General features: G+C 45.5%; 1 protein-coding gene across 1 annotated transcript in view; it reads left to right on the top strand.

Moving 5' to 3' along the window:
* NIBAN1 (niban apoptosis regulator 1) overlaps positions 1 to 25,754 on the top strand; it is a 55,398-nt gene that overhangs the window by 14,400 nt on the left and 15,244 nt on the right. Inside the window, exons 2-5 of the mRNA XM_036388217.2 lie at positions 12,002 to 12,132; positions 13,190 to 13,321; positions 14,052 to 14,166; positions 15,621 to 15,785. Coding sequence (XP_036244110.1) covers positions 12,002 to 12,132; positions 13,190 to 13,321; positions 14,052 to 14,166; positions 15,621 to 15,785 — 543 coding nt within the window. The remainder of the gene's footprint in view (positions 1 to 12,001; positions 12,133 to 13,189; positions 13,322 to 14,051; positions 14,167 to 15,620; positions 15,786 to 25,754) is intronic.

The raw sequence follows: 25,754 nt of genomic DNA on the forward strand, positions 1-25,754 counted from the left end.
CAAAAGTTGTGGTGAAACAGTTGGTGAAACGGTTGGCTCAGAGATGCTTGAAAGGGCAAATAGCAGAGAAACTGTCTCAGGGCAGCAAAAAGTTCTGCTGCTGCTGCAGGAGTAGCACACAGCCTGGGTAGCATCTCATTGGCAGGGATGGTTGGTTGTATAGTAAAGGTCTTTGGGAGTAGTAATAAAGGGTAGAAAAGTCTCTGAAATGTTGTTGTGGATTTGGGAGCTCTTCAGGGTGTTTTGAAGGCACACTGGATGCTGTTAAGTGAGAAAATATTTCATAGAAATTCAGGGCTCATCTTTCACCTCATCAGGCTGGTGAAGTCCCATCAACCCAAATGAAGACAGAAAATGGGTTTATGTGGTTTTCCCTGCATTTGTTTCTCAGAAAGCCACAGGCTGCCTTTAAGGCACCCTTGAAGAATGCAAACATGGCTTGAAATGTAGCTCTGGTGAGGAAATGCAGGCAGCTTTTGGAGGAATTCAGGTTTGGATGAGAGTCAGAATGAGCATTGTTAGACAGGGGCTAAATATGTTTAAAGTCACATTACTAGTGATTACTTCTGCATTCACAAAGTGAAAATGTGATCTGATATACATAAATTTGCCAAATAAAACCCTTATGGCACAGCTTTTGCATATTGCATTCTTAGGGCTGCTCTTTTCTTGGTGCCATAAATAAAACATTTTGCAAAACACAGAACGATGAAGAATTTAAGATTTTGATACAGACAAGTGAAACATACATTCTCTCTTTCTGGAAAAGAGTATCAGCATCCACAGTGGCAGGAGCTCAGATTGGAATGATGGGGAGAACTTCATAGGGACCTTTGATGGAAGAGCTGAGACTTAGAAAACTGGAGCTGCATAACCAGTCATACAAAGGTGTGAGAGATGAAAGCAAACTGTTAAATGCACTGACTGAAGCATTGCCACCATGGATATAAACCCAAGCCTTGAACACCTGGTTGGTTCTGGGTAGCCACAGATCCTGGTGTAGAGGCAGGAGAGTTTGGTGTGTCTGTCCATGGAGGGCCAGGAAGGCCTCCAGAGGCACAGGGTCGCTGTGAACCAGCAGGAGAGCTCTCACCAACCATTTCCCAATAAATTCTCAGGAACAAATTTCTTCCTCCTAATAATAACCTGCCCAGCTGCCTTTCTGAGCCCAGACCTCATGTGGCCCCGCTGTACAAACACAGCACAGGGAGAAGGTGGTTTGGATTTGGTTTTTTTCCTTTCAAGTCATGTTGTCACAAGTCCTTTTGAACGTGAAAGATAAATGGAGAGGAAATGAGGCAGCTTATCTCCCTTTTTTTTTTTTTTTCAAAAAGGAAGGAGCATTGAAACATTGGGGTGGAAGAGCCAAGGAGCCTCAAGCACAGGCTTAGTGAGAGGGGCTATGGCTGAGTGGAGCTTCTTCCTGGGAAGTCCTCCTAGAAATGGAGAAAACAAACACCAGTGGTAACTATTGTCCTCCCAGCGATGCTTTCATGAGTGTTTGAGGATCTGAAAGTGATCTAGGAGGAAGAAGAGTAATGCACAACACTTGGCATGCCAGGTGGCTGGATGGAACCCCTCTGAGCTGATGTCACTGAATAAAAGGGGGCTTTGGTGAAACCAGCCCCATGGAGGAAACAAGGCAACTGGGACCTACAGAGCTGTGTGTCACCACCTTCCTGTCACAGCAAGTGACACTGTGGCTGTGCCTGTCTGGGAGCTGCAGTCAGACACTCTGTTGGACTCTGGCCTGTCTCTGAGCTATAGTTAAAAATAGCAGCCTGAAAAAGAAAATAAATGCTTTTAAACAGTGTGCCGGAACAGAGAGGCCTTAAACCCCCACGTCTGCACAGGAGAGACTGTAAGAGGAGTGTTCCTTTGTGTGTGTCCTCTGTGGCAGTTACAACAAATTCTTTCTGAACACAGTTCTTTGGTTTCCCTTTTTCCTTGAATTCCCCTGACCTGTGCCCTTGTCACCTGGGAGTGTTTCTGCCTCTGGTGATGTGGGCTGTAGGAACAGCAAACCTGGGGAATATAAAGGTAATCCTTCATCTTTGATACAGCTGCAGAAAGTTAGGGGTTGTTTGGATTTTTACTTGACCTCTTTTCAGTATAAAATTTCGGGAATTATTCTCTATTTCGTAGCAGAAGGTGTATTTTTATTAGTAAGGTCCCAGCTTTAATTTAGAAGGAATCAAAGGCATGGATTCTGCCAAGTATGGAATGATTAATGAAGTTTAATGGGTCCTTTTAGCCAGAGAAAAACCCCAAAATATTTAGATCACTTTGTTTTATTCTTTTACAGTGCTTTGGAAATACTGGGATCTTGATTCTGCCCTTGTTCAACTTTGAATGGTAGAAAACAGGGGAAAGGAGGCCACTGGCAGGTCTCCCATGTTCAGAAGACCCAGGCAGCCAGAGAGCCATCTCCCATCTTCTGTTTGTCCTTTCCCATTAATTTTGTTTTCATTTACCTCATTTTCTCTGCTTCTTCCCTTGAATTGTCCTTGGGCCAGATTTAGTAGGAGCTTCTGGAGTGGTTTCATTGGTTTCACAAGGGAAGAGGCCAATTCTGTTCCTTTTGCACCCATTTCACAGCTGGAAGAAAGCAAAAGGCTGTGACCTATCCTGAAGTGGGACTTTGGGGCAGCCACAGCTGCTATGGGAGAGTAGAGTAAAGTGTGACAGAGAGAGAGCCAGACCAAGATTGAGGAGTGAGAGGAGGTGTGGTCAAGGTCTCCCTTTCCAGCAGCTTCAGTGCATCTTGCTCCCTTCCTGCCACCCTTTCTTGAAGGAGCCTGGATCAGGGGCTGATGCTCTGGTACCACTTCTGCACTAATTTGAATTATAAAGCTGATCTGTTACGTCACAGAGCTGTAGTTTCCCTTCCCCATCTGTAATAAGCACAGAAAAAACTGTCTTACACAGGGTTGGGTGAGCAGCTCCATGTAATAATTATACACTTGTCTTCTAAACTCTGCCTTAATTGATGCTTTTTAGCAGTCCTGTGAAGAAACCTTTCCCACAGGACGAGGCGCCAGCGCTTCCTCCTGTCTCTCGTGCAGAGTGAAAAGTGACCAGTGTGGATTTCCTGAGGGACACTACCATCCATGGAAGGGTAGAGAAGGGCTTGTTTGTCAAAGGGGACACCTTCAGCTGCATGAGGACTGACCCTTTTAATGCCTGGCAGTGTTCCTTGCAAAGGAATGAATGCAATCCTCCTTTTAAATCAATTTATTTCTAAAGATTTAGCGAACGGTTTTAGAGCTGTTATTTTTCTGAACATGAACACAGACTACCAGCAAGGAGAGTTTGTCTAGTTTGTCTTAGCTAAGGCTTTGAAGGATTGACCACAGTGTAGAGCTGTGGAACATTTTTGTCTTGTAGGTTGTGTCAGCCTTGAACAATTCCTTGAACAGTTCCTTGAACAATTCCTGCTGTAGCATCTGCATGGCCAACAAAGTCCATGTGATGTCAGAAAGGGATCCCATTGTATCACCCTGCTGTGTAAAAACAAAATACATAACAGATCAAAGAGATTTTATAAGCTTTGTAACAACAAAATACATGACACAGTAAAGAGATTTTTATAAGCTTCACTCAAACTTCTAAGTTTTATAAAGTAAGTTCTCCCATCCTCTGCCCAATGTTTTGCTCTGACAAGTTACATTTTCCTGCAGTCATATTCCAGTATTATAACCTGAAACTAGTGAGAGCCTGAACAAATGACTAAATATGCACTGCAAAGGAAAAATGTTTCCATTTTTATTGTTCAAGCTGAATGTAAAGTGGGAAGTCAGGTAAAAAAAAATTTAAAATTCTTTGGAATGTGAATCGCATTTTACATATTCCTCTTCTTGTATTATAAAGTTTTATTAGAAGCTTAATATTATATACAAACATATATGTATGTATACATTTTTGTCAAAATTTTGCCAAATTTTTGTCCTTTTTAAAAGAGGGGGAAAAGGAATAAAATCAAGTATTGGTTTTCACAAGAAGTTGGCTCTTTGTCCCCCTCAAAATGCCCTTTCACAGTTGCTGCCCTACAGAGGACCAGGGTGAGGAGGTGTTGGCACAAGCAAAGCAAACCAGGTGAAACTGGAAAATGGCCCCAGCTGGCACAACTGTGACATGGGTATGGCCTTGGGCTTCAAAAATCTGAATGGTGCTTGTTTGGGTTAAAATCTGTGTATCCACCCAGGTGTTCTTGTGGGGTTCAGAGTGGCAAGAAGGGGCTCTAAGGCTGAAATTATTTCCTGTGGTAAAATCAAGTTGTGTGCTTGTGCTGGGAGATCATTAAAGTAAATGTCCTTGCTCTGAGACCTCTGTTTAGTTTAGAGATTAGTCTTGGTTTTACCCTTCTTGCACACAGGCTTAGCTGAAAATCTTTTGCAAATCATGGTATTTACTCATTTTTGGTGTATGCAGGAGCCAAAAGTGAAGCAAACACCTTAGAGATGATGAGGAAAATGGTAAGAAAAGAGGCTCCAGTGTTACCATTATTCTCATTTTGCTACTCTGTTTTGTGCAGTTTGTGTGTTTGTTGAAGAGAAATGGAATAAAATCCTGCCATGGAATAATGGCCTGCTGCTACAGTGCTTAAAAAGTGATTACTTTGTGGGAAATATGGTACTCTGAGGAGTCCATCTGGGCTGGTGGTGACGGGAGTTGGAATGGTGAGGAAATAAAGGGAATTTAGGTAAGGAAATCTCAGCAGAAATGAAGCTCCTCATGGAAAGATACGTGTGCACTCATAGCTTTGGCCAATGTCATGTACTCCCTGGAGTAATTTTGTGGTAGAGCCATGTAGAGTGGTATCATTTGGCAAAGTAATTTAAAAAAAAGGAAATTAGTAAAAATATCTCCCCAGATTTGTATGAGCAAATGCCAAGCATTGCATGGAAATAATAGTTTGAAGGTGTGTGTGTATCTGTATAAATTATATATATAAAATATATATTTATATATAAATATATATAAAGAAAAAAGCTTCAGCTAATGTCATGAAGGTGGTTATTTCTGTTATCTATGTCTCTGTGTCTTTTTGTCATTTTGTCTTGTGGATGGCTGGGCAGTGAGGTAACTGTCACCCGAAAGGGAGGGAAGGGGGAATAAATCATCCTGATTTAAAGGGTGATGCAGCCTTGGCTTACATTTTTGGAATGCTGTTTAAATGTTCCCAAGAAACATTTTTGTGTGACCTCCAGTGATGTGTAAAGTGGTGCTGAGATCTGGATTGGAGAAAGCTGCTCAAGGCATGCCTGTTGTCTGTGTCCCCAGGAGTGGCTCAACTTGTGGCTCAGGGAGTTGAACAAAACCCCAAAACTTGAACATCATTGACCTTCACCAAATTTATTTATCACAGATCATAGTTTAGTTTCATGTGACCCCCCCCCCCCCCCAGGAATTAGATTGGGTTCATTTGGTTATTAAATCCCAAGTCCTTCTGGTGCTTATAAATAAAGTCTTGTCAGACCTTATTCTAGTTGAATCTGACCATGAGTAATTGTTTCTAGACAGGGTTGCTGCTTCTCACCCCATTACCAACAAAGGGTGGATTTTAGCAGCCTTTGAGATAAGCTTATCTGACACAGTGTTAATCAAACCCTTGGCTTGTTCCAGCCTTATCAACCACAAGACTGGCCTTTATGTAAATCATTATTATTAGGAATTTTTAGCCTGACAGAAGTGCAAAGGCAATTTGTGAAATCTTCCTTCTCCCATAAATAAGGATTGGGCAGTGGGAGCAGGGGAATGAGCTGCAGGAATGAGTCTCTGGGTTTGACCCAAGAGCCACTCTGTGTTTGTGCAGGATCTGTGCTATTTGTTCTTCATTTTTAATAATCAGACAGCATTCAGAATTAACTTAAACCAGCAAGCTCCATAGTTAGACCACAAGCTTCTCTTCACAAAACAAGTATTTTTTATAGAATGTATGAGGTCTCCCTCAGCTCAGTCTGCTCCTTCTGAATGTGAGATGCTCCTGAAGCTGCCTGGTGACAACATAAGTATGGAAACCTTTGGAAATCTATGGGATAATTGTCTATCTCAGTACAAACCTCAGCCTCGTGTAGCAGAGCACTTGAGGAAGAGCAAAGTACAGGGGTCACGTTGTAGAAAGGGAGATCTGCAAGGCTGGAACGGAGCCTGTTACTTTTGGCACCTCTTTTGCCAGGGACCACGTCTAGATGACCTTACAAACGTGTTTCTTTAGCTTGCTGTGAAACAAAAGCTTCGCTTCTGATGGAGCACAAATATCACAGCCAGGGTCTCAGCTGCCAAACTTGTGAAAAAATCTGATTTTTTCCCCAGACAGCATCAGTTTTTTCCTATAGAGAAGATGGACTAAGCACCTGAGGAGTGCTGTATGCTGAGATGAGAGCAGAGGCTGATCTGAGGTGTGATGGGTGTTACCACTCCTCTGCACTGAGTTTTGGGTGACTAACAGGGATTTTGCCAGCATGGCAACAGGGATTTGAGGGTGTGTGCACACCACTGGAGTCACAGAATTGTAAGGTTTTATTGAGAGCAGTCTCTATTAATATAAACCAAGGCTGGATAAATAATTGGGTTCAGTATTTTACCAGGTGCAAACCACATGTTCCTGCGTGGGAAAGAGGGGTGGCTCCACCAACCAGAGCTGCTGGGTTTGGCTGAGTGCAAACAAAACCTGTGAGAGGTGATCCAGCTAGATCAGAACCTTTGTGTCTGCCATCCCTTTGTGTCCTAACAGGTATTAAGTCATGACTCAGATTAATTGAAATACTGTTTCTACAAATAAAGATCAAAATGAGTTCTGCTTTCAACAGCAATGAGAGTAGTTTACATTGCCTTCCTGGATGAAGCTGGGAGCACTTGAACTTAAACTCTTCCTGGGTGGTATTGTAAGTACTCCACAAGGAAGAAGACTGTAGGAAAGAGGGAATCACTTGTAAATCCCACTACTTGTAAAAGGAAAGAGGGAATCACTTGTAATCCCTCTGTTCTATACCCCAGAGCACTGGAAGGTGGTGGGCACTGTCAGGATGTGCCAAACAGAATCATTTCACAGGTCTTCTGGCTACCAGATGCATTTAGCAACTGATAATGATGTTTGCAGTGAATGGGTGATCTGAGGAAAAGCAGTTTTTATGGTGAGTTTCTGCTTCCTTCTCTTCCTGTTGAGCATCCAGCCCATTTCAGAGGTGCCAGTACTGACATCCAGCTTTCAGGGCTTATGCAGAGCATCTGCAATTTCAGATGTTTACCTCAATCAGAGTTGTGCTTTTCTTGGACTTGGGATGAAGTTGGCCCAGGAGCTGAACAATGGAATTATTTTGTTAACTCATTTTGCTACTACCATGATGGGCTGTGAGAAAAAGACAGTGTTTATGGATAGAAAAATAAATGATGGATGGATGAACAGTAGTAATTTTAAAGCTTAATTTGTATTAAGGCAGACAGTACATCTAGATTAACTGGTTTGTAGTTTATAATTGGAAAGTTTGCCCCCAGTTGTGGGTTCCATCCTGGCTTGTGAAGCACTGTATGGGTATAATCACCTGAGCATTTTAGATTGTTTTCTGACAGCTTTGCTCATGGCCTGGTGGAGGAAATAAGACAAAGTGATTTGTTCCTGTTCTGTCTCACTGCTTTACTTGTTTGAAGTGCTGGGTGTACTGACATTAAGCACACACAGTGCCTATTTCTTTTATGTTTTATTTTGTCCAGGATTTGTTTTAATGCAGCAAATAATCTACTTCCTTTACATTATGTCCCCTGGGACTTATATGGTGTAAGAACATACATCAGCCCCCAGACCTCCAGAGAGATTCATATCACTGGTCGTGGTATATTTGGAAAACCCTTTCCAAAAGGTGCTGAGTGCAGGCAATTGTGCTGTGAAGGGGGATTGTGAACATTTTTCTGCTCTTGGAAGGGTCCCCTTACTGCCAAACACCAATATTTAAGTGAAATAGCTTTTATGGCAAGTCCTTCCCTCTTTCCATTCTTCACTTCCAAATGGCTGAAGTTCTGGGAGTGTGAGCAATCACTCCCTTGTATGACAGCCAAGAAGTTATTGTTTTCTGACCTTTTTTCCTGAGTTTTCCTGACCTGCACCTGGACTGGCCACGTGGCAACATGGTTGAGAGCAGGGAGATGTGGCAGGGCAAGCTGGATAGGCTGCAATGGGAGCCAGACCAGCAGGAATTCATTCCTGGGAGAACTTGCTGAAGAGTGCCCTTGTTTGGAAAAGCTGTATGTCAGTTATTTCAATAAAGGAGTGAAAGTGCCACTATAAAATTGGGTATTTGAGGCCATTCTGTGGGCCTGATGACTTGGAAAGACGTACAGGTGTCCAACATGGGTGACACAATTAAGAAGGTCAAAGGCAGGGGAAAAGCATGGAAAACAAATCTGGGAGTGATTACTGATTTCCAGGGGAGCAACAGGTAGATGTTTCTTGTTTCTCAGTGCAATGACATTTGTTTTAATTCTTGAAAGAGGTATCATAACTCATGCTAAAGTTTTGTGGTCATGTGCAGGGGCAGTTGTGCAGAGCAGGAGGTGCATAATGAAGTATTAGCAAAGTTTATTCTGGAGCAGGATCTAAACCCTCAGCAAAGGAGGAGCAGACCCTTGCCATGTTAATTTGATGGAAATCCTTCCACCTCCATCACAGTTGTCTTTTCCTGTTGGTAATTTTGGTTCATGGAATCACAGAATATCCCAAGTTGGAAGGAACCCCCAGGGATCAGTCATTGAGTCCAACTCCTGGCCCAGCACAGGAGCAGGAGGTTGCCTGCAGGCTCCTCCTGGAGCTGATCAGACTCCTCATTCTCCCAGGATAAACATCCCAGCTGCTGGGCTCCAAGTCCCATTTATGTGGGCTGGAGCTGTGCCACTGCCAGACCAGCCAAGTGGGAGCATTGGCTGTGCTCCATATAAACAGCTCTGACGAAGCCAGCCACACTAAATTTGGAAAAGAATTAGGGGAACTCATTTTTCAACTGCCCTGGAGTATTTTATCTCCAGTTGCCCCATGTTATCATTTCATGGGAAGAGTTTCTGTTACTCAGGACTGTTTCCATCATGTTTATTTTCAGATAGCATATTTTTATTTTCTCTAAACCAAAAGAGTTTAAATATCCATTGAGGAACAATGGGTCAAGGGTCTGTCTGCTTCTCTTCCCACCTTCAGGTAGCACTGAAATTCCTGTTCAGCTGAGCCCTGCAAGGCCAGGTCCTCATATGGGGCCACTCACAATCTCCTTAAATAACCTTTGCTTCTAATTTTATGAGGGAGGAGTATTTTTAATGCAAAGCTCCTTTGCAACAAGTAGTGTAAAGATTGGAAGAAACAACCAGAAACATTTGCCTCTTGATTCTTGTTTTGGTTTGTCATAAATATAGCCTGCACATAAAAATTACATCATCAGTGTCCTATTTCTGACGTGCATGTTGTGAACTGCAGAGTTTCTTTCTCTTCAGTCACTGTCCTTTAAGCTGATCTAAGCAGTACTGACAGTGAAGAATGACACTTCTGAGGCCATTTAGCCTTAATTGAGAGACTTTGCCAAAATTACAGGTATTTCCTGTGATTGTTGCAGCTTTCTTCCCAACACCAGAATTTTATTCTTTGTCCCACTTCCTCTACAAACTTTTACTGCAGGATGCAGGCAGTAGCCAAGTGAGGTGCAGTGTCCCAGAGCCCTCTCTAACAAATTGAGAGGATGATGCGAGCTGGAAAAGAAAAAGCCACAGTGCAAAACAGGGGCAAACCCTGAGCAGGAAACTCGGCTGGGGCCAACAACATCCTACTGCTGGCTGGGTCCAGGAGGGAAAAAAAATGCTGTAAGGAAGGTTTTGGGAAACTTTGTCCTTATTTGGAGAATAAGTCTATGCCTCTGCCCAAAGCAGGCTCGTTTTTATAGGGCTGGGATATTCTGCTTTAGCAGCACCATATCCTGCTATTATACCCAAGCACATCCTATAATCAGTATGTCTCTAAAAATCCATCTTAAAGCTGAAGATTTGGAGTCCACATTGTCACAGGGTGCTGTCCCACAGTAACTCTTGAAAGCCTTACATGAGTGGTGAACTGACTCTGCTCCTGCCATCCCTCCAGCTGAGTGGGATGGCTGTGCCAGTGCTGAGCCAGCTCCTCCGTGGGCCTGGAGAGGGCTCCAGGGCGTCAGGTCTGTCTCCCAGTGCTGGTGTGGGATTGGAGTGGGGCAGCAGTGGGGCAAGAGGGGCTCCAGTTCAGTGGTGGGCAGCAATGACATTGGTGCTTATGGAGGAGAAGGCTGCAGCTCACCCCTCTGAGCTGTCCTGGTGACACAGGAGTGGCTGGAAGGAAAGGTGGTGTTGTGGAACAGCAGTGTTGGCATTGCCCCTGAACTTGGGGGTGCATCTTATTCTGCACCACACTGCAAATTCACCTGCAGAAGCAGAGGAGCTGGTATGTAGGGTTGTCTCCTCATGCACATCTGTCTTAGGAAATTAGGGGATTATTTATACAATCCCACAATGGTTTGGGCTGGGAGGGATCTTCAAACCCATCCAGTCCCATGCCTTGCCATGGGCAGTGACACCTTCTACTAAACCAGATTGCTTCTTGCCACTGGCCTTGAACACTTCCATGAATTCCATTTCAGGAATGCTGTGTGCCAGTCCTGGTCTAGGAGTCCTAAGAAGTCTTAGTTTGGGAATTACCATTTTTTTCTCATACAGAAAATATTATGTTTTTTCCCCACCGAGCAGAACAAAATGAAATTTTGAAAGCATCAAAGTTGCTGGAGATGTGAAATTGCATTTCTCTGTTGTAAGCTCAGAAATGCCCTTTGGCATGGAGCTCCCTAATACCAAGAAGAAAAGATCTCTCCAGTATCCAGGATGTTTGGGGTGCTCTCTAGATCATAGGCCAGGTTCTGTTTTTTTGCATTGCTACAGACTTTTTCAGTCACATAAATGCACATGCCTTTAATTTCAGCTTCACTTCCCCGTCTGCAAAGCACCATTATTTCTGTGGTAGGGTTAATGAGTTAATTGCTTGTAAATTGTTTTAAGATTCTCAGAAGTGAGACCTCAGTGTGTTTATTGCTGTTGCTGTTACCCATGAGATCTTGATCACAGCAAGACAATACCAGATTAGTGTTTATTGCAGCATGACTGAGGATATGTTTACATTAAAACGAAGATGAGACTGTAGTGCCCAAGCCTAGAAAAATATTTTGTAGGGCTTTGAGTCATCTTTCAAATCTCAGTAAGTGATAAAATTGGCTCCTATGGCTGAACATTAGCTGGTATCACTGGTTGTCTTTGAAAACCCTTTCACCCCTTGACCATACCTGGCTCTGGGGCAGCATGCCCCAGGGAGAGGTAGAGAGCATCTTTCCTTAGAGACATGGATTTGGGGAATTCTTTACTTGATCTTAGAAGAAAAAACAAAGTCCTAAACTAAACATTTTCCTGGACAAATTCCCTCTGAATGCATCTCCAAGGGTTTCCTGATCTGTGCAGCAAGTGGCCCTTGGAACACTCAGGAGGTCTTTTCATGGAATTGTTTGGGTTAGATGGACCTTAAAGCCCAACCAGCTCCACTCCCTGCTCTGGGCAGGGACACCTTCCACTATCCCAGGGTGCTCCAAGCCCCATCCAGCCTGGCCTTGGGCACTGCCAGGGATCCAGGGACAGCCACAGCTGCTCTGGGCACCCTGTGCCAGGGCCTGCCCACCCTCACAGGGAACAATTCCTTCCCGATATCCAATCTAAACCTACTCTCTGTCAGTGGGAAGCCATTCCTCCTCATCCTGTCACTCCATTCCTTGTCCAGAGTCTCTGTCCATCTTTCCTGTGGGCTCCCTTCAGGTACTGGAAGGTCACTATTGGGTGACCCTGGAACTGCCTCTTCTCCAAAGAGAAGAATTTGGGTCACTGGTGGGAAGTGCCTTGGTTCTGTGTTACAGACTGTGAAGCCATGGATAAGAAATACCTTTAAATCTCTGTTCCACCTCAGGGAAAACAGAGGCCACCATCAAGAACTTCAGCCCCCACTACCGCCGCCAGTACGCCGTGGCTTTCTGCCGGCACGTGCAGGAGGAGCTGGAGCAGCACCGCCACTCCCAGTCCCGCTTCCTGAAAACCAGGGTAGGAGGACACTCATTTTCCTGTCTGGGACCCAAGTGTCTGTGGAGATGTTGGATTTGGGTCATTCTGGTTTGGGATGGAAAAGTTGCATCTGGGTGCAGGTTTGAAGTTCAATTTTTGAAAATTCATCTTTGTTTTGGTCTTGTTTAGTTGTTTATCATGGCACGAGGAGAACCATGACTGTGAGTTTCTGGTACAAGGAGTTGGACATTTGGATAAAACTGGTTCCTTCTTGCTGGTTGCAAGGTTCTGCAAAATCTAGGGACAGATATCATACTTCCAGGGAAGAGATTATGTAGGAAATGTAATTATTCCTGTCATCCATGGCTCAGGGTTCCTTAAAGAAGATGGCAATAATTCCCTTTGTTGAGTGAACCATGGAAAGCTGGGTTTTATTAGAGGGGGGACAAAAAGAGAGACAAAAGTCTCTTTATTAGAGGAAAATGCAGAGAACCAGCCTTCAAGATTAAGAAGATAAAAAGCTAAATGTTCTGAACATACTGGAAATCATGGATTTCCAGTGCTCTTGAAATGAGTAAGTAAAGCAGTGAGGTGGGTAAGAAGATCTGTGTCTTTCAGTTACTACAGTGCAGATGCAAAAGCATTACAAAGAAACGGGAAACAATTTACTATATTATAACAAAACCCCGTTTTTCATATCAATGTAGTATTTATATTATGTAGTGGAAAATGGGAGTTGGTGAACTCCAAGTCATCCTGCAGGGGTTGGAACTAGATGATCTTTAAGGTCCCTTCCAATCCAAGCCACTGTAGGATTCTCTGATGTTGCATTCAGCCTGTCAGCTGAAAGGTGAATAAATCTCTGTCTCAGAAATCTGGCAGTGTTTTGGAAGGCAGAGCTCTTCTGCTGCCTTCTCACCTCGGCTACAAGAATTTGCTTGTGTCTGTAGAACCTTCTGAAATCAGAGGTGCTTATGACTCCAAATTGCATTTGAAGGCTCCAAAGCCCTCAGAGCAGCATTATGGAAATGTAGAAATAAAAGCTTCAAGATGGTCAGTGGTGCAGAGTCTCAAATGTCACCAATTGTCCCTGTAGCCTGCGGGGGAAGCTGGGACAGTTCTGTACGAAGCAGAGCTGCTGCACTTCGCTGAGGACCTGAAGAAGTGGAAGGACAGATACGTGGTGATCAAAAATGACTACACTGTGGATTGCTTTGAGACCAAAGAGGTGAGTGCTGCTTCCATGGATCTGGTTGTACATCCTCAAATAAACCAATAGGGAGTGGATTTGCTGCTGCTGCCTTGCCTTCAGCAATAGGAGGTGAAACCTTGTCCTCGTTAGGGTGGCTCCAGTGGGATGGCTGAGGGTACAGTCAAGTGCTCTGCCTTGGCCAGAACTAACAAATGGGACATTCCTTGGCCAGATACATCAGCAAGAACTAACAAATCCATTTAACAGCACTTGAACCTTCCTGTGCCTGTCCCAGAGCACTTCTCATCTCCACATCCCTGTAATACATCCAAGTGCTCCTGCAGTTGGATCTGAAGTAGCAGGGTTTGGGTGGCTCCAGGCTGGCTACAGTGGAGGTTTTTGCCTGGAAGCTGCCATAGTCAAGCTAGTCCTGGCTGACAAATCCAACAAATTGGGCTCAGGAGAAAATCCCATCCTTTTTCCCTCCTTTCCATCCCTGACTCCTCACCACAGCAGATAAGCACTGAGAGATTAGATTTGTTTAAATTTGACATGCCTAGGGAACATTTCCAAAATTCAGCCTTACAAAAAGATTCTCCCTTTGTGCAATATTCCCATGCATTAGAAGCATAGAATATCCTGAGTTGGAAGGCACCCACAAGGATCATGAAGTCAGCTCCTGGCTTTGTCAGTGAATTGTGTATTTTATTTTTTCTCTCTCCTTAAATCTCTATTTGACAATACTTCCTCTCTCTTGATTTTCCAGGCCTACCAGAAGGGAGCTAGCCCTAAATATCACGTTCTTCCTGCAGGAGGCAAAGTCCTGACTTCAGAAGAAGATTACAATTTGCTTTCTGATAAACATTTTCCAGACCCTGTTGGTAAGTCCTGTTCAAAGCTGAACTGCCAAAGCCCAGGCTCTGTTCCTTCCTCTGCCCTGGGAAGGCTTTCAGGCTCCAGTTTAAAATGGGATAGCAGAAGATGCCCACAGCCCTTTTCCCAAGTTCAAGCACAGCTCCAGAATGGATGAACAAAGCAGATGCTGTAAGCCAACATTCAGAGAAATGCTGGGTCCCTTTCTTCCCAGCACTCCGGCACAAAGCTGCTGGAAGCTGTGCAGAAGCAGGGCAGGAACCACAACACCATTGTTCCCGAGCTTTGTTAATATTCCTGGTTTATTTGTTTCCATTTTTAGATGCCAGCTGTCTGTGTTGACTCGCAGCTGATAATAAGTCCCACAGAGAGGGCAGGAAGGTGGCTGCTTCTGAGTTTGTTGTTTCTGGGTCAGGAACTGCTGTGGTCCTGCCTGCCCCCACTCCACCAAGATGGAGAAAATTTAGGCTCTATGGGAGTGGGTCTCACATTGCAGAGTCAGATTTGGAGAATGGGAGGCCACATAACAAAAGGGATAAGGGCAACTTGAAGACAAGGATTTGTTTTTTGAGTCCTTTAAATCCCTAGGATTTAGAAGTTAGGTGCCCTGTCACGCCCTTTCCCAAGGCACAGGGTGGTCAGAGGGGCTTGGGGGTGACCTGTGTGTGTCACCACAGCTCTGCAGCAGGTGGGGTTGAGTGATGTGGAACACCCCAAGAGTGCTCTTGGGCTTCCCATGGCTCTCCCTTCAAAAACATCATCACTTCATCTTTTTGGCACTACTCTCCATCTGTGTGGTGCTGAAGACCCTCCAAGGTGAAGCTCACGTGTCTGGGCTCTCAGTGCATGTCAGTGCCTCCAGATTGGGTTTGGTCATCCCTAAATGTGCTGTCCAGCATCCCCTGTGTGCAGGGATCCAGGGCAGGTGGGAGCTGGAGGTACTTGGTGCTTTCTTGACATCACCTGCAAGCGCTTGAAGTGACAGTTTTCAGGAGCAGTTGTGTGTGGCAGTCCTGGAACCAGTGAAAGCTGTTCCAACACGGTTTATTTAATGCAGCTTGTTTCTATAGGAAAGGCAATATGCTCCTAAATGGTCTTTATGTGGAACAGACCAGAGCTCCCCAGTAATTTACTTATCTGCCATGAAAACCATTTCCCTACCAGCTGCAATCCAGTGAAATGAGACCAAAGAGGTGAGGTTTCTTTGAAAGAGGTTTCTTTGAAATTTTACCAAAACTAGATTTTTGCCACCTTGACAACAAACTAAGAGGCCATCAGGTTGGTGGGGTATAACACAGATAGGTGGTTGATGCCAGCTCACTGTGCCCATCCCAGCTGCGTCCCCCTGCCCTCTGTGCCCAGTCTCCTGGACTGGGAAGGGGATTACCCTGCTGGCAAAGGTGAGGCACAGAGCCAGCCTGGAGGAAACGTGCAGCTCTCACACAGAGGTGTTTCTGTGCAGGCTCAAGCGAGGAGGCGGCTGCAGCCTTTGTGCCGCTCCCGAAGGAGTTCCCGGTGTACCTGTGGCAGCCCTTCTGCCGGCACAGCTACTACTGCTTCCCAGAGCCGGAGGCACAGCGACGCTTCAGCGCCGTGCTGGGCGACTGCGTGCGCCATTCCAACCACGGTGAGTGAGGGATGGGGACGTGTGGGACATCCCAGCCACGGTGAGTGAGGGATGGGGACATCCCAACCACGGTGAGTGAGGGATGGGGATGTGTGGGACATCCCAACCACGGTGAGTGAGGGATGGGGATGTGTGGGACATCCCAACCACGGTGAGTGAGGGATGGGGACATCCCAACCACGGTGAGTGAGGGATGGGGATGTGTGGGACATCCCAACCACGGTGAGTGAGGGATGGGGATGTGTGGGACATCCCAGCCACGGTGAGTGAGGGATGGGGACATCCCAGCCACGGTGAGTGAGGGATGGGGACGTGTGGGACATCCCAACTACGGTGAGTGAGGGATGGGGATGTGTGGGACATCCCAACCACGGTGAGTGAGGGACGGGGACATTCCAACCATGGTGAGTGCGGGATGGGACCCGTGTGGGATATTTCAGGAAGGGCTCAGCCTGGGACAGTGTCACCCACCCAGAAATGCTGGAACAGCTGTGGGAAAATGCAAGTCAGTCATGAGAAGTGCTTGGCTTCAGCATCCCAAGGAATGATTCAACACAGCCCTGCTGCTTGCTGTGCTGGGAACACAGTTTGGTAGGGTTTGGGATGCAGTGGTGTGAGCTTGGGGAGAAAACATGGGAATTGCTTTGGAAGTTGTGCAGTGACCCAAAATCCCTAAGAGGTGTTTATTACTAAGGCACAGCAAACCCTCACCTGCATTTGCAAGCTAGTTAATGCATCACAGCTGTAGAGTCAGGAATAATGGAATATCCTGAATTGGAAGGGACCCACAAGGATCATGGAGTCCAACTCGTGGCCCTGCGCACACAATCCCAAGAATCCCACCCTGTGCCATACAGGAGACCAGGTGTGTACAATATGGAGGGAGTGCAGTCCCCCAGTACATTCCCATGTTGTTACACACACATCACTCCTGAGCAGACATTTGGCCCTTCCTGCAGATGTTTCAATGGCAGCTCCAGCCCCAGCCTTGGTTAAGCCTTGTAGCTGGTCCATGAATGGTGTGTAGGACACAGTATTGATTGTCTGCACAACGATAAATTATAAATGTCACTTTCTGAGTAGGTTAGACTAGAAAACTTAAAAAACCCTAATTTGTGACTTGCTAGGGTTGTATAAACAGCTTTGCTCCCATGAAATTGGAAGATCATTTATGAGTTGGATCCTTCAGAACAAGAAGTGCTTTCCTGATTTTCAGATGACATTTTTTTCCACAAAGATGCCTTCAGTTCCCCATTGGTCTCCAGGGTCTTCCATGCCTTTAGTGCTGCTTTGGAGTCCCATCTGCTCCTGCTGCCCTTGGTGGGAGATGGGAACACTCAGCAACTTTTCCACTAAACTTAGCTGCTTGGGTCTGAAGCCCAGGCTTGTGGGTAAATGAATTGTGAGTGCATGGTGTGAACAGTCCCTTTTATTTACAGAAGTGGCTCCTGGTGAATGTTTTTTTAGCTGCCATCAGCTTCATCTCGTTGCTCTCACACAGCTTTCTCCTGCTGTCCTCCCTGGATCATTCTCAACTACCATTTCTTTTCCCTTGTCTCCACTGCCAAAGACATTCCTTTAGGTTTCCTTTAGGACTCCATTCCCATGAGGAAAACACACATGACTGCATTTGTAGGCAGATTCCTAAGATGTGCAGTTGTGTGGTGCTCAGGGCTGGCTGGTTTCAGGAGTGTTCTTTGCAGGAAATGTGAGATTCCCAATCTCGATGCTATCCCAGGTGGTGCACACTCCCCATTCCTGGTCCCAATGCTGTCCAGGTGCTGTACACTCCCTAACTGCATTCCCAGTGCTATCCAGGTGGTGTGCAGTCCCCCTTCCCAGCTATCCAGGTGATGTACAGTGCCCTGACACTCTGGGCTTGGCTCCTCACTTAGATTTGGTAGGGAGATGGGGACACAATCAAGTTTTCCTGGCACTCCATGACTTGAAACCTGTTCACGATGTTTGGGGATTTTCATTTCTCTTCTGGAACGAGTGTAATGGGTTTGACAAAGATTTTGGCAGCCTGTTTTTTTCTTAAAGTTCAGCACATCACTCTAGGGGCCAATCCTGAACTGGCAGAAGCTGTGTTAGGATGACCTAAGAGGTCTTTTCCGTCTCCAAAGCCTGTGAGTCTGCACTTCATTATATTTCATATGGCTTAGCTATTGCTCATTTATGCATCTGTTCCAGGATTTACCCCTCTCAGCTTTTCCTGTGGTCCAGTTTTTATCTGACAGACAATGCCTCAAGGCTCATCCTTACTTCTGCCCAACAGGGTGAGAAGCAGATAAAGACAGGCTGGATTAGGATCTCCTGTTGAAGCAGGAAATGAGTTTCATCAGCTATCAAGGAAGCAGGAGTCCCTTTTGTGTGCATTTCATGGAGTTATGTTATCCCCTGGTGATCTAGGTGCTGCAAGTGGAAAAATGATCACTGACAAGCACCTCAGAAACCTGAACTCTGCCCTTGGAGAGAATTTTTTTCCCAAGGGCTTCATATTGATTCCTATTCATTCACACATCACTGAAAAATATTAGTTTATTAATACTTCTTAAAGTCTTTTTTGCAAACACTTCTGCTGACAAAAACAGGTGTGTGAGCAATCTTACAAAGTTACAGCTATGAGCTGCGTGCAGCAAAACAATGTCTAGTAAGGATTGCGTTAGAAAATTTGACTCTGCTCTTTTATTAAAGAATAGTTGAAAAGAGAAAAGAACTGTGAAAAATCCTTCATGTTTGATTGTGAAAAATAATTTAGTGGGATAAGGAGCACGGACCAGGGCAATACTCACTCCACCTCTTCCCAAAGTGCCGAGTTCCTATTTACCAGGGCAGATTTGGCAAGGGCAGGACAAAGACAAATGTCATGTCTGATCAGAGGTAGCCTTTCTGTCCCTGCTGTGATCTGCCACTCCTGGAAAGGAATGTATTGCACTGGACTTTAGCCAAGGACTTAGAGGAGTTTGTGGCTACAATGTGTTTTCTTTCTCCCAGGAAGCAGAGTTAAACACAGAAAGCTGGAGTGAAATCAGCGCTGGGAGCCGCCCTGGCATTCAGCTGCTTCCTGTCCCCTGTGGTATAAATACCCAGCCCAGCCTGTGTTTCTGGGATTTCTGGGCAGAGCAAAAGCATTGGGATTTAGTGAGCACCACTGGGAAATGGCATTCAGATGTTTGGAGTGTGGGTTGTTGTGTCGTTCCCATCTCGACTTTCCCCTTGTCTTTGCCCTTTATATTCATTGATGAGGGCTTGGTGGTTTGAGGAGACAATGATCTCCTTCAGCAGCAATGGAACATGAAGATCAAATGCTTTTTGGGTTGTAATTTGTGGGTTGGTGTGATTAGGGCCAATCAGTGAGAAGACCCAGGGAGCAGCAGAGGAACCCCAACAGCCTGGTGGGTGCAGGGGGTCCCTGGTGGGCACTGCTGGCTGTTCTCTGCTGCTTCTGGGCAGCCTGTGCTTCCCAGGGTCAGACCTCCAGCAATGTAGGACTTTTAACACTCCTCAGCTTTTCAAAGAAGCTGTACTTAGCTGAGTTTAGGTGGAGGGTGGAGGAAGTGGTTTAGCATTTTCCTCTGATTTTCTAAGCTGCTCCTGCCAGGTTAGGTGGGGGTGGCAGCATGGGGTTCCTTGGTTTGCCTTAGCTCCATGATCCACAACCTGGACTCACCTGGCTCCATCTTGCTCCCTGTTTCCTTAATGAAATGCTGAGCAGTGCACACCCCAAATTTGGGGGGAATCTGCTGCTGAAATGGCCACCTAGCCCCCAGTGGGGATGTTCTATCAGTCCCACAATGGCAACAGTGAGGGAAAGGCTCAAACTATTCACAGGACTCTAATATTAGCTATTTTCCAGGTTTTAATCCTTTATGTCTGCATGCCTTGAACATCAGACTGAAGTTCCTTCTGAGTACATCTTAAATTACTTGGTTTTTTAGGTCTTCTTGCTTCCTATTTGAGTTTCATTCAGTATTTGCTGTTGGAAGTGGGGAACTCTGACCACTTGCTGCTGGGATAGAGGGAAGTCTGCATGATGGGAAGGAAGTGACAACTAGCTCATTCTGGGAGACACAGAGTTTCACTTCGTGATTTTAGTTTTTTTCGTCTGGTTTGATTTCACATCCACATCTTGACAATCACCCTCCTCACACAGGAAGCTGAGGGACTTTCAAAACCATATCCTGTCATTTTCAATTTCAACAGAAACAACAACAGAAATTATTTTGAGCAATACATATATTAAAGAAATATATAATAAAGAAATACATTAGGCAAGAGAGAAAGACAAAAGCTTGTGGAGGGCAGATTTTTTTCCTCCATCTCTGACTTTCAGGTATTTGCATTTCCTTTTTCAGCTCTGAATTTATCTGGCAGATGTTTTCCTCATAGTTATTTCTAAATTTCCTATGTTACATGTCTATAGTACCTGTATAGGACTTACCAACTCTTGGCCCAGAATTCAGAATAATTCTGGGAGCACTGATAAAGGTTGAGAAGCTGACATGAAATCCTTGAGCTGAGGGATGAATGTGTCCCTATATCTCTATGTACAGAGCAGTGCAGCTGTCAGGAGTCCAGATACCACTTTGGAAGGGTTTCTGAGACTTCATGCCACAAACAGGGTGGCCTCTCTTCTCTGGAGAGGGAGATGAAGGGAAGGATTTTCTTGTTGCCTGTTTCCAATGGATGTGGAGGGAGCAATTAAAGGAGAAATGAGGAGGAAATTGCTTTTTATGACATTAAAGAAAAATGTCTTTGTGCCCTGGGATGAAAGTGAGGCCTTTTGGAAAAGTTTGTGTGGTAATTTGGGGTGGGAAAAAGTACAAGTGGAGATATATTTACCCCTTCATCTACCAAGACTTGTGTCTTGGTTCCTCTCAAGTAGCTGCTGTACTGGGGTTAATTAAACCCCTTTTTGGTTAATAAGATTAGACCACCTGTGATCCACATGAGTGGCTGAGACTGTGGCTGTTCTTTCACCAGTCCATTTCACTAGAAATACCCTTGATGAGGCTTGTGGGGTGTTTAAAAAAAACCTCACTAAAACTTTTAGGATATGATATAGAGGTTTTTTGTATAATTTAGAGTATTTTGCTTGAAAGAAGACTATTTCTTCTCTTTCTAGGATGTTTTTGCTCTACAGCATGAGTTCATTCAGTCAGCATGGCTTTTGCCTTTCCTGCTAGCCTGGTTTCCTACACTGTGGTGAGGATTTTCAGTCTGTAGGAGTGACATTCATTCTGAAACAGCAAGATGATAAATGTGCTAAATTCATAATTGCCATTACATTCTTCCTATCCCTCCCATCTCAGGCTGATTATCTTCTTCTTACAGACTACCAAGTGTGGGTGGTGCAGGGGAGCCACTGCCCTGAGCCCACCCCCCCAGCCCAGCCTGTTTTAGGAGCTGTGAAGACTCATTCAGGAGCTCTGCAGAGTAAGGTGGTGTTCAGACTCCAGCTTTGAAGTTCTGCAGCAGAGAAATCAGAGAATCATGGAATGGTTTGGGTGGGAAGGAACTTCCTGCCATGGGCAGGGACATCTTCCACTATCCCAGGTTGCTCCCAGCCCTGTCCAGCCTGGCCTTGGGCACTGCCAGGGATCCAGGGGCAGCCACAGCTGCTCTGGGCACCCTGTGCCAGGGCCTGCCCACCCTCACAGGGAACAATTCCTTCCCAATGTCCCACCAAATCCTGCCCTCTGGCAGTGGGAAACCATTCCCTGTGTCCTCTCACTCCATCTCTTGTCCAGAGTCCCTCTTCAGCTCTTTGGAGCCCCTGTAGGTACTGAAAGGCCACAATAAAGTCACCCTAGAGCAAATTTCTTCTCCAAATTCCCACCTGCTCCAGGAATATAGTAGCCTGGTTTGGAAAGCACTTAGAAAATGTCAGAAATAAGTGATACTGTGATCCTTTGTGTGTGTTTATGCAGTGCTCATTAATTTTTTAGACTAGGAAACCCACACCTGCTGGGCTTCCCGCTGGAGGTTGGTTGTGCCCTGTCTGGTGCTGCTTTGAACAGCTTCAGTCTGGGAGCTGTGTGCTGATAAGCAAACAGTTAACCCTGCTCAGTGTTGGTTTGGTGGCCACAGAAGGAACTTGTGCTGCAAAGCTCTATTTGCTATAAGTACAGAGTTTTCTTTCAGGGCTGTATCATGTTTGGAAGTGACCTCATCTCGCTTCTGTTGGTGGTTAGCAGCTTCACACCACATGCTCTGTGGATAATGTGACAGCACACTGCTCACAGGAAATCCCCAGAGCTGGGAGATTGATGCCTCTCAGCCCCAGAGCACCAGATATATCTCACTTGGTTCTCAGTTTGGATGCTAACAACAGAGGACAGCATTTTGTGAGGGTAAAATGTGTGTCCTTTTACTGAGAGGGATGTCCTTTTACTTTCAGCTGTGCTTGAGCCATGCCCAAGCCCCAGGTAACCTCCCTTTCCTGAGGTGCAGTTCCTGAGCTTTCCTTATCTCCCCAGGTTCAAAGCATGTTCCTTTTCTTACCTGCCATCCCAGTGGGTTGGGACCATTGCTTATTTTTTTGGAGACAGAATTTCCACAGTTTAATTTTGTTGGGGATGATGGCCATGGCTTTTGTCACCAGCTGTCTGTGGTATCTAAATGCAGCAGCTCTTAAAACATGTTGGAGCTCACATGTTGGAGCTCACATGAGCTCTTAAAAAGGGAAATAATTTTTTATCATGCTCATTTATTTTTATTTGAAGGGCGTTCCCTAATTGTGGTGCTGGAAGGCTGGCAGAGTGAGATTCCTTCCCTGCAGGAATGTCTCTTGTTCCCTGATGGTCTCCAGCTGCCTCCACCCCAAATCCTTGGGGGCTGGCAGAGTGGGAGCACTGTCTTTGAGGTGTCAGTACCACTGTCCTGTCTCTTTAGTAGATTTGGGGTTGTGTATTTTCCTTTTTTCTACCAGCTTTTGTTTTAAAAGAACTAAATTTAAAAAACAGAAATTTATTATTTTTTAAATTAAGAGTGTGTATAGTGGAAAACAGGGGAAAAGCAATTCTAAATATATACAAAAGAAACAGATGCCAAGGTGAGAGGGGAATGACTTGGAAGGATGAGAAAATTGGGAAAGTGTAATTTGCATTTCTTAGCATGAAATCTGTTCTCTTGAGGGCAACAGTGTCTAGTGGAAATAAGAAGGTGTGGAAGCACCAGCTTTTGAGACTGCATTTCAAATTCCAAATATTTCTTTATCTGCCTCTTACTATCTATTTGTAACATCACAAGAAGGAAGGCCCTGCACCAGTACCTGTACTGAGATTTTTTGTGTCCCAGGAAAAGGCTCTATAAAGTGACCAACAAGAAGGAGTTAGTTATGCTTTGGCACTGCCTTCACCAGAGCCAGCTCTCCATCAAATAGATGAGGAAGCAAGGAAATAGTATTGTGAGATCACCTAAAATCAAATGCAGTTTTTTACTCATTTATCATATTCCAAAAATTAATAGTAAGTGACATTCTCCTCCTCAGTGAAAGGCCACCAGACTCCTTGGTCATCTCATCTTCCAGTGATTGTTCTCCTGCCTTCTCCAGTTTTGTCCAAAGCCTGTTGCTCTAAATGATTTGAGAGGATATTTGTGGGCCCTGCTGTCTTGTAGGAGGGAACTAAAAAGTCATGAGTTTGGTTGTGAATGTCTGGTGTTGGGAAGAGAGAGCTGCAGTTCCTGAGCCTGGCAAGGCCTGTGGGCTCTGACATGATCATTTCCTACAAAAACTGCCATCACTGGGTGCCACATTGCTGATATCAATTAATTACCTGCAGGAAGAATTCCAGGATCATATAAATTTTTTCCCTGCATGCAGAACCTGGCTGGGATGCTGCAGGGAGCAGATGAAGCCAGGGTGGATTGCTCCTGAGTTTTGGTGGTCAGATGAAGGGCGTTATGTCAGAGTCAGCATTTCTTTAATTAAAACTTGTGCTCTGTGAGCTCAGACTTCTGGATTCTGGCTTAACACTTGTTCAGCTGTGTCTTTGGGCCCCAGCCTTGTGTGAAATGTCAGCCAAAAGGCTGAGGTTATTCTTCGTGGTGGAGCTCACTTTGGTGAAGCACTTTATCCACAGTCAATAGACCCCTTCACTGTTAGTGGATTGCAGCTGAGTTCCACCATTAACTCACCACTAAACTGTGTCCCCAAGTGCCATTAGTGACAGTTATTGTTCAGAGGGGCAGTTTAAATGGGATGTAAAAATAATCACTTTTTAACAGCTATGCCAATGTTATGAAGGCATCTTCTTTTGCTTGTAATTAGGAAAAATCATTATTTGAGTGATTAAACCTCCTCACCAGCAGCCCCAAGGCAACGGTGTGCAGTACAGACAGATGCACAGTTTGAAGTGGAATGTTCAAATGCAGATTCATATTATCTGGATTTGCTGGAAATCCAGTTTGAGCCAGAGGCAGCTGGAACACTCATCCTCTCTGGTAACGAGGCCCATCTGCAGAAGTTCTTGCACAGAGCTCTCCAGTGCAAGACCAGTTGATCTGTGGCTGAGACCAAATCCATGAGAGCAGTTAATTCCTGCAGCATGGGACACATGGGAAGGGTTGGTGAGTCACAGATGGACAGCCTGTCCTGAGGGCCTGGAGCCATGTCCATCTCCAAGGGTGCAGCTGTCCTGCCATGGACAGGGCTGGGAGGGCCCACAGGACCTTGGGAATGGAGATTTGCTCATCACTCCCCAAACATTCACCTGCCAAGGGACAGAAGGAGCAGCTCATAGCCTTGGGCACCCTGTTAAAAGGCTGGCACTCCCAGGGCAAGCCAAGCATGGGAGACAGCTGAAACTGGGAACAGGACCCTCTAAGTTAACCCTTCTGCACCATGTGCAGGTGCTCTCAGAGGGTGTCCAGTAGCCTGGCCCTCTGGGTGTCATTTTGATAAGTTAAGGTTTGACATAATTATGTTTTTTAAAAGAGGAATTCACTGCATGGAAGCTCCTTTGCTTTCTGCAGTCCTGAACTAACTGAGCCATACCATTGAGACATGTGCAAGTCTGGGAAGATATATAAAGTTATAGTGCTTCCAGTTGTCCTTCCATCTCCCAAAGTCAAAGGGAGCTTTATAGCAGTTACTCTTGCATTTCTAAAAGGAATCTGTGGTTAGCAATATCTGTTATTGAAATTGGGCTCTATGCTTGGATATGTAGAGTCTCTAGGTAGTTAAAAAAAAAAGTAAAGAGAACAAACAGAATTTTGTTTTAATCTCCACACAAAAGGGATGTTTTGTTCATTAGCAGCTGGAGAAGATGCTTGGGTGATTTTCCAAGTGCAAGGCATCCTGCATTGCACACAGTATCAGTCTGGGTACCTGTAAAGCCTCACTGGCCTTTTGCTGGAGAACACTCAGTAACCTTGCTGGCTTTGTGTGAGATTTGGGTGAGGAATACTGCAGCCAGCACTGCACCAAGCTGCCCTAAGCTGCTCGCCTCCATACAACCAGCAGGACACGTGGATCCCTCAGGACAAGGGGCCAGGATGGCTGAGGGAAGCCCCTGTGAGGGCTTCAGGAGTGGGGAGCACCCATCATGCCTTCCCCTGGTGAACACTCGTCCCTGGCACCACTGGGCTTTGTCACCTGCCCCATTTGCAGCTGCAGCTCTGCTGCCATGGCCCAGGCCCAGCTGCTCCCTCGCACGCCAGCGGGGCTCCCCCAACAGCCCTGCCCTTGTTTCCCTGGCCTTGCTGTGGCTGCCAAGCCACCCCCTCCTCCAGCCCTTCCACGGATTGCTGCATGGGATGGGCAGAACTCTGGCAGAATGTGCATGGCAGCTCCTTTCAGCTGGGTACAATTCCCTTTTCTTGAGCCCTGTCCATGAATGTGCTTCTGTCTCGTGTGCCTCGCCAGCAGCTTCTGCACAGCCCGGCACTGGATGGATCTGCTTGTTCAAAGCCTTATCACTGAGGCAATCTTTTACTCCTATGGAAAGTGAGGATGAAATTGCC

The sequence above is a fragment of the Molothrus ater genome, chromosome 9 (assembly GCF_012460135.2).
Source record: "Molothrus ater isolate BHLD 08-10-18 breed brown headed cowbird chromosome 9, BPBGC_Mater_1.1, whole genome shotgun sequence".
Taxonomy (NCBI): Eukaryota; Metazoa; Chordata; class Aves; order Passeriformes; family Icteridae; genus Molothrus; species Molothrus ater.